Source organism: Ctenopharyngodon idella, chromosome 20, assembly GCF_019924925.1.
Source record: "Ctenopharyngodon idella isolate HZGC_01 chromosome 20, HZGC01, whole genome shotgun sequence".
Lineage (NCBI taxonomy): Eukaryota > Metazoa > Chordata > Actinopteri > Cypriniformes > Xenocyprididae > Ctenopharyngodon > Ctenopharyngodon idella.
Genome location: NC_067239.1, coordinates 25,440,342 through 25,452,504, shown reverse-complemented (window position 1 = coordinate 25,452,504; position 12,163 = coordinate 25,440,342). Strand labels below are relative to the sequence as shown.

Here is a 12,163-nt window from a genome sequence, read left to right as displayed (position 1 = left end):
CTATTGGTCCCAGAATCTCCCCCGCGCTCGCAGGGCTGCATTTCATTAGTGGGTTGAGCAAACATCATTTGAATGCCGGGAGGCGGTCATTGGTGAATCAAGCTGTCTGCAGTAACGTCAGGAGATTAGTGAATCGCAGCTGGAATGCGAGCTTGATTCACAAAGGCAAGAGAGGGAGACAAAACCACCGCGCAGAAGATACGCACACCGGACTGCCACATCCCGCACAGGTACCGAAAAACCGTGTCGACTTACTCCATTAGATCATCCTGCATCTGCAGGCTACTGTAGTGCTTTTTTGACAGGTGTTTCTGCTTTTATAAATGCACAGAGAGAGAGAGGGAGAGAGAGAAAGCGAGAGAGAGTCAAATTATTTAGTGTTCTATACTACATACTATTCTATATGTAGTATATATCATATAGTATATACTATAGTGTATACTATACTATATTATGCATTGCTTTAAGCCCTGTGTGTATGTCACTTTTAAACATATCACTTTTACACGAGTTTATGGGGACTTAGAACTTAGAAAGTCTGCATTGGTAGACAGATGTGCTAAAATAACCAAGCTTACAATACTAAAAAGAATAGCAAGACATTTGATGAAGCTGTTGAATTTGTAATAGTAGCCTAGTTTCTGAAGTGCACTCCTTGACCTTGACAGACGCTGCCAGTAGTGTGCTGTATTGACAGTTGCTCGAACAGGTTGATGTGGCATGTTCACCATAAGGGTTTGTTATATTAGTCATCAGACAGAGAGAAATGACGAAAATAAACCCTTATTGCGAATAGAAGAAAAGTGAATGTCAGGTGATGACGACAGAGAGACCGCTCCTCCAGTGATGACTCAAAGGGGGATGCAGCAAACAGGTTGCAGTAGACTGTGATTGACACTTACCCTTTTCATTTTGCCCTTTATGCACTGAAAGAGTAAAACAGAATATATGTTATGTAATACAGAATAATTTATCTTTAAACAGACAATTTTTGTACCCAAAGGCATTTAAAATCTCTTAGCTGTAACTAATAAGGTCATGCGCTGTAATATAAACTGTTAGAGCATTTCATTAGAAATAATTTTTTAAAGCAATAACTATAATAACTTGACTGTTTTTTTTAAAACCTCGTGATCTGAGAGAGCCCAAGGCCCTTTTAATAAAAATAAAAAGTAAAAAAAAAGTTGAATAAAATAACATTTTCTGATTAGTGTGACCACACTAGATTGACCACATACAGAAGCAATATTGTAGAACAGTCATATTTCTGAAAATAACATGCTAACTTTGCTAAAATAACATCTGTCAAATGGGTTTAGGTCATGAAAACAATTTGATGGGAGAAATAAGAGATTGAAAATAGAGTTTATTTATAATACAAATTGGTTATATAATAGTGTTTGTGTATACTGTGTATGTATGCACATCATACACCAAAAAAAAAAAAAAAAATCATTGGGGTCAGAGTAAAGTCAATATTAACAAAACACAAGGGTATTTTAAGTAGCTTTCTAGTTTCCCCTATTTTATAAATAATATTATAAAACAGTTAGTTCCTGTCCTTGATTCTGATTGGTCAATAGCTGTGTTTTATTCACAATAAAACACGGCTATGACCGCTTCACCCAGCGGTTCTGTGTATCACAGCAACGTAAACTGTATGTTCTCCATTGATATTGTTCATTGAAGCTTACTGTATTATGTAGAAGAGAAAGTCAGTCCTATGTTCATACTAAAAAATCTGTTTAAATGTCTGATGTATTATCTTGTCCTTTTAACAGTTAAGGGGTTTTCCCGTGACTTACAGTAGTAGTCAAAGCATTTGTCAGTTGTGTCTTGTTCCGTGTTCACAACAATTCAGTCTTTTCTATGTAAAAGTCTTCGCGACTGACTGACACACTCATAAAGGCAGTCTTTGTTGCCATCTAATGGCGTAATAATGTAACTTCTGTTGCTGTTCACGGTCAGGGAATATTTTTTCCGGTGGAAGGAAGGCTTTTAATAAAAGTTTACTTCATGAAAGTTGTATTGATACATATTTTTGCCTTTAATATTTGTATTGTGTGGTAACTGTTTTATAAAAGCAATAAGGTACTCGAGGCTAGTGCTGTATCGTGAATAAGTCACGGCTGAAGGGGCTGAAGGGGTAACAACGCCCTTCAGCCGTGCCTTATTCACGATACAGCACAGCCTCTCATACCTTATTGCTTACATGTGGATTAAACAATATTTAAGAGTAAACTTGTTTACTGTATTTGTTTGTATGTACTGTTTTCACCCTTTAGTTTGTATAGCTATAATAAAGACTTGGAGAATGATATTGATTATTTATTTGGTGAGTTAGGAACCATACTGTATATTTCCCATGTTTAGTGACCTTAGTCATGCCAACAAACAAACATGTCTATAGCTTTAGTTAAACAGTATGCTTTAAAGATCATTTCCCAAATTAAAGGCACTGTAAATAAAGCTGAGCGCCTATAGCATGTCTATGCTCATGCATAGTTTATGCACATCCTTATCTCATAGCAGGGTCATTGTGATATTGTAAATGAAATGGATCCCTGTCTGGAAGTCTTCATGTTAATCAAGTGCCTCACAATCTCTGCATTTCATTAGTCCTCATTCTATTTTTAGCCACGTTTACACAGGGCAAGACTGAACCAGACAGCTCCAGCCTCTATCTATAGCCTTGAGTGAAAGTGAGAGCACGCGTGTGCATTAGAGAGCGTGTATGTGTGGCTGGTGATGGGCTATTGATCCCAAAATAGCTGCGGGAGATTTAACAGTGCGTGTGACACTGGCGACAGTGCTGGCTTTGCCCACGGACCAAGCTTGTCAGGGTGGATCATGGGAAGAATGGGCATGTGGAAAAGCTCTATGGAAATGGGTGCAAGCTGTTCCCCACTCGCCGTTGTTGTTTGTGTGGGCTGACAAGAGACCGGCTCTGCTTTAAGCCCATCACCTAATCTTTTGGTGGAGCATTAGTTACCGAGGCCAGGGGTTAACATCTGCTCGATGAGGTTCTGGGAGGTAACTGTTCTAGTTCCGTGTCACCTGTCATGAGGACAAGCTTTTTTTGCTGCCTGAGTGTACAGAGAAAAATAACAGTTCATCCTTTGGGAAATGTGTTTAAAGCAATACAAGAAAAAGAGGAAAAATATATATATATATATATAATATAATTTACAGAAAAATCACTGGGGTCAGCATCAACAGAACATGAGGGTATTTTAAGTTTCTTTTTTAGTTTTCACTGTTTATAATTAAATAATATTTATTAAACAGTATATAAGAGTATACTTATATATTATTGCGTCTATTTGTTTGTGCTTACTGTTACTGTCTTTACCCTTTGTATAGCTAAGAAGATCTGGTGAATGACATTGATTATATTTTAGTCAGTTTAGTTCAGTTTTTAGTCAGTCCGGTTCCTGTTTCTTATGCTGTCTGGGTATAGTGAAATTTCTCTATAAAGCTCTTGCTCAGACCTCTTGTAAGTCCATAAAATGTGTTTAAATCAATATAAGGAAAAGAGCTTAAATGTAAAGCAATGATTTTAAAGGAATTGTTCACCCAAAAATGAAAATTCTGTCATTTCTCACCCTGTATGTGTGCTCTGGTGGATCTTTTTTTGATTATCAGTCAATAATGACTTACACTTTTGTCTTGTGGCTTCATTAAAACACACAAAGTCATATGGACTAGGTTTATGACACTTTACGATGTTCTTTTTGTGATTTTGGCCTTTTTAGAGCTTGACAAACTTAAATATGATTGTTGTTGCTGTTAAACTTTGACTAACATTGTAAGTGAACTGCAAAGTATGGAAGCTTGTTTCTGCCACTGAATAAAAAATAAAAAAGGTACAATTGAAAAATGTCAGAATTGGGAGATATAAACTTGGAATTGCGAGTTATAAAGTCAGAATTGCGAGATATGAAGTCGCAATTGTGTGTTATAAAGTCAAAATTGCGATTCTTGCGATTCTCGCAATTCTGACTTTTTTTTCCACATAATTGTGTTATAAAGTCAGAATTGAGAGATTCTGAGAAAAAAGTCATTTTTCCCCCCTCAAAATTGGACTTTAAAACTCGCCATTGCGAGTTTATATCTCGCAATTGTGAGAAAAAAAGTCTGAATTGTGAGATAAAAAGTCGCAATTACCTTTTTTATTTTTCATTTAGTGGCGGAAACAAGCTTCCATAGCAAAGTGTAGAATACAGCCTGTAAGCAATTGAACAATAATAATAATGTGGATTAAACAATATTTAAGACACTACATTTATACTGTTGAGTGTTGTTGACTGTATTTGTTTGTGTTTACTGTTACTGTTTTCATGCTTTAGTTTGTATAGCTACAAAGAAGATCTGGTGAAAGATATTGATTATTCATTTTATGAGTTAGGAACCATATATTAGTGACCTTAGTCATGCCAAAAAGCAAACATGTCAGTGTAAGTGGACTGCAAAGTGTAGAATATATCCTGAAAGCAATTGGTGATATTAGAAATCATCCCCACTTTTGATATTGTTGTGTACCCCTTACAGCCATGAAGGGAGAGCATTTATTTGCCAACATGAGAAGCGCTCCATTCCTCCAGCGGGTTTACCTCCTAGGAGGAGAGGAGCTGGTAGTCCTGCAGTCCACCGTAGGAGAGTCCTCACTGGGAGACAGTTTCCAACAAATCACCGACTTCAATGATCTCCCCACGTCCCTCTTCGCCTGCAACGTGGACCAATCAGTATTTGAAGACCATGAGGGAAAGGTAAGGTGAAAGGGAAGTTCATCGCCACCAGTGGCACCAAATGGAATTGCAAAAATTATTGTTTCCAAACAGGATTCTAAAAACATTTCAACCTCTCCTTCTGCCATTATTCAGATTACAAACTCATATGACTGGTTGAGTTTAAGAGTCAAAGAGCATGAAAAGAGAGGAGAAGAACATTAAAAGGAAACAATATTTCCCCCTTTAGATAGTTTTAAATTTATTGTAGCACAGTAAAAACCTTGTGGAGACATAGGAACAAAGGCAATTTGATTGGTAGGTATGCTAGAATGCTCCAGTGGAAAAGTAATTCCCTAGACCTGCATTACATGATTGTGAATTAGGCCTCTCCAACCCAATTATCCATGTAGGCCACTTCAGGTGTGAAATTTGGCTTGTGGGCTCTCGTCGACACTGCTTTCTTCTCATTTGCAAACGCTCTAAGGAGTGAGTTTACACCTAGAGGCAAGGGAGTATCTTTTACTTCTTGTGAAAGCCTATTTGTGGTTTTGTTTCTGGTATGATTTGCTTATGATGACCTATGGCAAAAATATTGACAAAATTCAGATGAAACCCCTAAATAGTTTCTTCCAGTAGTTTCAGTTCAGCATCTTATTTTGTCACAACAGATACAGAACCAAAGGGCTACATGGCTGATTGAAACTATCATATGTAGTAATGGAAAGCTGTAATAGAAGTTATAATGAGTTGCTTTAGGCTTCAACACCTTGGTGATAAAACATGGGAGAAATTTTTGAAGTCATGATGAATCGGAAGTAGCAGCAGATCTTTTCTTCTGTATTGTGACATACATCCGAATGTAACAGATTATCACAAAAAAAGCGCAGACTATTCATTCATTGGTTGTCGATTGGATTTTTGGGTGTTGCACTCAAAAATGGTGACAGATGAACATGAGCTTGCAGAGGCGGAGTTTAAGTGGAAGTTCTGCATACAGTAGGCTTATATCACTACATTTTCACCAGAAAATCCAGTTATGACATTTTGATAAAACAAGATTAAAAATGAAACATATACATGTATTAATAACATGCAAATAGATAAAATTTTTATTTCATGCCTACTTTAAAGAGTGAAAACTCACCCAAAAATTTTAATTCTGTCATCATTTTCACTCTCATGTAGTTTCAAACCCATATGATTTTCTTTTGTTAAACATAAAAGGAGATGTTAAGCAGAATGTTAACTCGGCATACAATACAAGTAAATAAGAATGGGTCCAAAATTGACAAAATATTTCCAATATTAGCATTCTGCCTAACATCTCCTTTTGTGTTACACGGCAGAACGAAAGATAAATGTGTTAAGATGACATGATGGTGACATAATTTCCTTATTTTGGTAAACTATTGCTTTTAAGATCAACATTTAGCTATAGTCTTTAAATTGGCAATGTAACAGAAGTAGCGGCTAATCATTTCTTCCATATCATGATGTACATTTTTGGATTATCGAAAAAAATGTAGAACAGGACTTGGTTCTGTCCATCGGTATTGATTGGATGGAGGCAGATCTAAATGCGAATTTGCAGTAGATTGTAAGAATGGGAGGGGGGTTTAAGTGGACTAAATGATTGGAAAATTCCAGCATACATCACCAGAAAGAAGTCTGTTGTTTCACTTGAAGATGTAGTTTTGACGCCATCATTTTGATTAAAAATTATATGGTAAAGTTAATGGATGATGAATCATTCACAATAATATCATTAAGACACATTTAGAAAATAGATAGGGTGAATTTCCATTTCATGCCAACTTATGTCTCCTGAACGTTACATCATTTGGAACAGGAAACACAGCAGTTACTGAATATTTGACCTCTAGCTGAACATTTAGCCCAGACCTTCTTCGAACAGTTTTAAGAACACCGATCATGTGATATGCTGAGCTCTGCCAGGTCTGTCTGCCTCTCTGACCTGCACTGGAGTGCATCACACACACATAGAAAAAGAAATCTGAACACAAACGCACATACACTTCTTACACTGATCCATCCTGACAGCTACTCTCAGACAGACTAGATCATCTGATTGAAGGGCTGTGTAAAAGGTGGTCCATGACTCGCTCCATTGAGTCACAGGCTCCAGAAGGGTTCCTTATGAAATAGAACAAGTGCCCTGTTTTTTACTCTTGAATGACTCCACTAATACGAACACACACACAGTATTTCTTGAAAAGTATCCTCTTGCCTCGCATTAACTTGAACCTGACTTGGCATGACTCGTGTGGTTAATTTCCTTACATAACAAGAACAGTGTTGAAAGTTATAGTTTTTAAGGTGAATTCAGTGATCCATAATCAGGGACTTTGCTGTATCATGCTGTTAGTTTGGTTTGGGGCAAGGTTGTGTGGCTTCAATGCTTTTGTTAAAAGTTAGGTTACACTGTAGCCTGAATAGAGTTTCACTACAACATTATGGCACTGTGGGTGTCATGCAGCTTTTTATTTTAAAGGGTTAGTTCACCCAAAAAAATGAAAATTCTGTCATTAATTACTCACCCTCATGTCATTCCAATCCAAGCCCGTAAGACTTTAGTTCATCTTCGGAACGTAAATGAAGATCTTTTTGATGAAATCTGAGAGATTTCTGTTCCTCCATAGACAGCTACGCAACTGCAACTTTGATGCTTCAAAAAGCTCATTAAGATATCGTAAAACTAATCCGTTTGAAATGAGCGGTTTAGTCCAAATTTTCTGAAGAGACATGATCGCTTTATATGATGAACAGATTGAATTAGGCTTTTATTTTACACATTTTATTTATATGTGAATATGTTTATATTCACATATAAACATTCATCAACTTACACATCAGTTGTGGTAAACGGAAGTTCAAGCATGTTTGCTTGAAGTGCGAGAACCAGTGAGGTTCATTTTCGTGTTACGCAGCATGTTTGAGCTTCCGCGAGAGGTTTGTTCTCGCGCTCAAGTATGTACGGTTGAGCTTCTGTTTATGTTAGCTGATCAATCTTTATATGTGAATAAAAGCCTAAATTAAATCTGTTTATCATATAAAGCGATCGTCTCTCCAGAAAAGTTGGACTAAACCTCAATTCATATGGATTAGTTTTACGATCTCTTTATGATCTTTTTGAAGCGCCAAAGTGTCAGTTGCATAGCTGTCTATGGGGGCGCAGAAAGCGCTCAGATTTCATCAAAAAGATCTTAATTTCTCTTCCGAAGATGTATGAAAGTCTGGAACGACATGAGGGTGAGTAATTAATGACAGAATTTTCATTTTTGGGTGAACTATCCCTTTAATAGTGTACCAGTCCTGGTTCTAATTAAAAATGAATAAATTATCAAAACAGTTCAACAAACAAGAAGTTCATACTGAGTTCTTTGCTGTTATAGGCACAATATTGACAGTTTTCGCTCTGCCAATAAAAATTATTCCAAACAAAGTCACTTTGCGCATCACCTAGCACCTAGCAAATCAGTGTTTTTGAATGAATCAGTTGAATGAACGATTCACTGGCTCACTCATAATAAAAGGTGCGTTCGACTTGAAGCGGTGCTGCACAGACCGATCAGTGTATGCCATCAGTGTACCACGAGAGTGATTATAGAGAGGCTCCGTATGCTTTTGAACACAGATCGGTCTGCGAAAATGTCGAACACCTAAAGACTAGTCACTTTTTTAATTTGTGAATGAATTAATGATTATCTGAGTAAATGACTCACTCATAAAAACAGTCACATGTCGCCACCTACTGGCATATCGATGTAACCTGCAGAAAGGGTCTCTGAAATAAAAACACCAACTGTTTGTTTGAATTATATTAAATATTATTTATTGTAATAATGTATATATAATATATATTTTCTAAACCAGCATAGTTTCTCTCTTTTTTTTATTTTTTTATTTAAAGGGGACCTATTATGCAAAATTCACTTTTGCATGGTGTTTGGATACAAATGTGTGTTGGCAGTGTGTGTACACAACCACCCTTTAATGATAAAAATCCAACCACTCCTTTTTTTTAATCCCCATAAATCATAAGCAGTGTCTCAGAACAAGCCGTCTCCAGATCCCTGGCAAGGTGACGTCACATTAGCCACAGACCCCGCCCACGAATGTTGACCGACACTGCCGTTTTAACATAGAACCGCCCTGAGCGAGTTCACAGCAAGTTTACACAGTCCGCCTGGATGGATTATTCCACATAGCTCTCTCCATTTACTCCCTAAATCTGAGCCGCTGAAGACGAGATTTTGTTTTCGAAGAAAATGCTCCCTCAACTCTACCAAAATTCATTTATGTCTGCGCGAATCATTTCACACCGGACTGCTTTGTGAACGGATGTCAATGCAAAGGGACAATACAAAACAGAGGTTGTGCTAAAAAGTTGTTACTCAAGGATAGATCAGTAAACTGTTCGTGATCCGGCTTACAGCCTCCAGAGTGATACTGGATATGGCAGTAATGAAGGTGAGAGCACTTTATTACATCGGAGTTGATTTTCGAATATAAAGTTTACCTGTTTATTAAGCACCACCCGAAAAGGCATAAGGTCTTTATATATTTGTTTACTGTTAGTTGTAACGAGTGTTTCTGTGTACTTCGCTGTGAATGTTGATGATAATGCAAGGGAGAGAGAGAGAGTTTATGGATAATATTTTAATGCACACTTGCACTGTTTTATTAAGCTCTTACAGAGATTCTTTAGAGTGAAAACGGACGCTTCATCTTTTGTGTGAACCACAATAAACATCATAAAAATAATCTGTAAAGTTTTGGCCATCATTCGGACGGGGTCCGGAACAACAGGCTTGTACTAATATAGTGGAAGAAGACAATATAAGTTATAACCGTAATTGAACTAAACTATACCTGTTCTATCTCCATGCAGCATATATTTGCAGTTTCTGACATTATAGTGCGTCCTGACTAACTCCTGACACCGGAGAATCAGCTCTTGAAGCTCCGCCCTCTTAGGCTGAGTGCAGCAGCTCATTTGCATTTAAAGGGCACACACTGAAATGGCGCGTTTTTGCTCAACCCCAAAAGGTGGCAATTTTAACATGCTATAAAAAATTATCTGTGGGGTATTTTGAGCTAAAACTTCCCATACACACTCTGGGAACATCAGAGACTTATTTTACATCTTGTAAAATGGGGCATAATAGGTCCCCTTTAAAACATTTTTACCTATTTAGGTATTTATTAATAACATTGTTCTAATAAAAAATGGCCGTTGACAACTGTAGGACAAATAAAGTCAAACCAGTCAAATAAATGTTTGAGCAAAACTGTGAGCCAAACAGCCACATAGCAAGAATTCAAAGAATAATTAATTTCTTTGAAACCTTCAATTCTAATGTCTATTACAGAATACAAACCCCTATCATAAAGGAGGGAACATATACTTAATTAGGCAGCTAATTGTGCTGATAATACTGCTCTGGATGTTTGGCCACTTCCCCTACAAATGCCATGAAATATTAACCGATTAACAGAGCATGATTGCATCTTCTGTACTGGCCAACTTGCATTAATGGCTTTTTGCTGAACTGTTTACTCTTGATAAAGATCTTCTCTCCTTCCTCTAAATTGATTACAGAGCACATGGTCATAGGATGCAGAAGCTGTCTGATAGTTACTCAACTGATTGCTGTTTAATGACTCTATCTCTGATTGGAAGGGGACAGTTTTACATTAATGGGTGTAATGGGACTCACTGGCCCATTTATTTATAACTTAAGTTGATGGAGCTATGAAGGCTATGCCATCGTCATTCGCCATAACCTAAACTGCACTTTAGCTTGAATTATAATTTTTTCTTGCTTATAAAGTGGACATGTAATGAAAAACTACTGTATACAAATGTACATCACAGTAATGGTTCCCAGTTTGTTTGAATCAAGACGTAGCCGAGAAATGATTTGCGGTTCAGTGAGTCACTTAAACTCACTTAATCTCATTCACTTAAACTCAGTACTGAGGTAGTGACAAATTGGGTCCTCTTTTAAAATCTCTATCAAAATGTCTGTTTTAGGAACTAGCATAGCATACAGATACGCTAATAGCAGATTAACCCGATAGCTTAGCTTACACACTACACATTCACAATCATCATTATCAGTAATCTGTAATACTTGTTAAATTAAGTGTTTAATGTCCAAATATTTAAGTTATAAAAAGAACAATGTAATGAATTATTTATTATTTATTTATTAATTTACATAGGCTATTTTAAATGTACCGGTATATAATTTGTGAGTACTTGGTATAACTGTAACTGATATACTAACTATAACTCAAACCATAACCTCATCAGTGAATCTTTTTGATTCATAATTTGCTCACGAATCGAACATTACGGAAGGAAAACTGGCACGCAGGCCAATGAGACGCTATCCGATGAATATGAACGCAGGCAAATCTTAAGCTTTCTCGATTGTTGCCAATGGAGACTAGATTTTTTTTGCATTTTGTATTGATTCAGAGTTAAGGGGATACTTCTGGATAAATGCATGGATCAGCAAGTGAAATCCAAGTATGCCCCATTTATCTAGTTTCCCACTATGACTCTATATCTATAACCCACACTAATATATATATTTTTAACATTTCATGAAAGCTACATACATCTCTTCTAGCCTGTGTCTGCGTCAAACTTAAAAAATAGCAAACTATTGCTTTAAACGTATAGTAGTGAAAGGAGAATCAGAGAGGTTGGAAAATTATGTAAAACTAAGCTCCTGCAACCACAAGGGCATGCTGGAAAAGCATGGATGCTGTTATAGTCAGAAGGCATAATGTCGTCTGCATCATCTTAGCAGGAATTATTATATTTCTAACCTTATATTTCACTCATGTGTATGAGATTATTGCATTTTAAACATTCTACCCCCATAGCCGGCTGTTGCTTGGCCTTAGCCCACTTTGACCCTGCAATCCCTTCAGCGCAGAGTATTCAGCATCCCTGATTGGATTTGGCAAACATCCGGAGAGCAATGGAATGCTCCAGATTTATGAAGCTTAATGACAGATGACAGCGAGACAGAATAGACTGTTGCTATTCTCGTTTCTCCCGCTCTCCCGTCTCGCCTGGACGTGGACTGCTGTCGAGTGCCCCCACTTTGCTGATTGATCAAGGGAGGTCAAATTGTTGCAAAGGAGCATCAGCACCGTGCCGTTGCCTTCAGCTGTGATTCGCAGCGCTGTCAAAATGTTTGATTGTGTTTGGCACCTCTAGAAGAGGCGCTGCTTGTGCATCTGAGCCGCTGAATCAATTTAGGAGGCTGTGATTATATTAACCCCATGAAAGGCCCAGGTGATGCATAGGATCTATTTAAAGACATATGGCATTATTAGCTCCCTAAGAATAGCAAAGCAATCTTACAGATTTTACAAAATCAGGCAGTCTG

The 12,163-nt window shown here is 37.2% G+C and overlaps 1 protein-coding gene across 1 annotated transcript in view; it reads left to right on the top strand.

Moving 5' to 3' along the window:
- The first annotated feature begins 55 nt into the window (after positions 1-55).
- rcan2 (regulator of calcineurin 2) overlaps positions 56-12,163 on the top strand; it is a 78,488-nt gene continuing 66,380 nt past the window's right edge. Inside the window, exons 1-2 of the mRNA XM_051875457.1 lie at positions 56-230; positions 4,552-4,769. Coding sequence (XP_051731417.1) covers positions 4,554-4,769 — 216 coding nt within the window. The 5' untranslated portion in view covers positions 56-230; positions 4,552-4,553. The remainder of the gene's footprint in view (positions 231-4,551; positions 4,770-12,163) is intronic.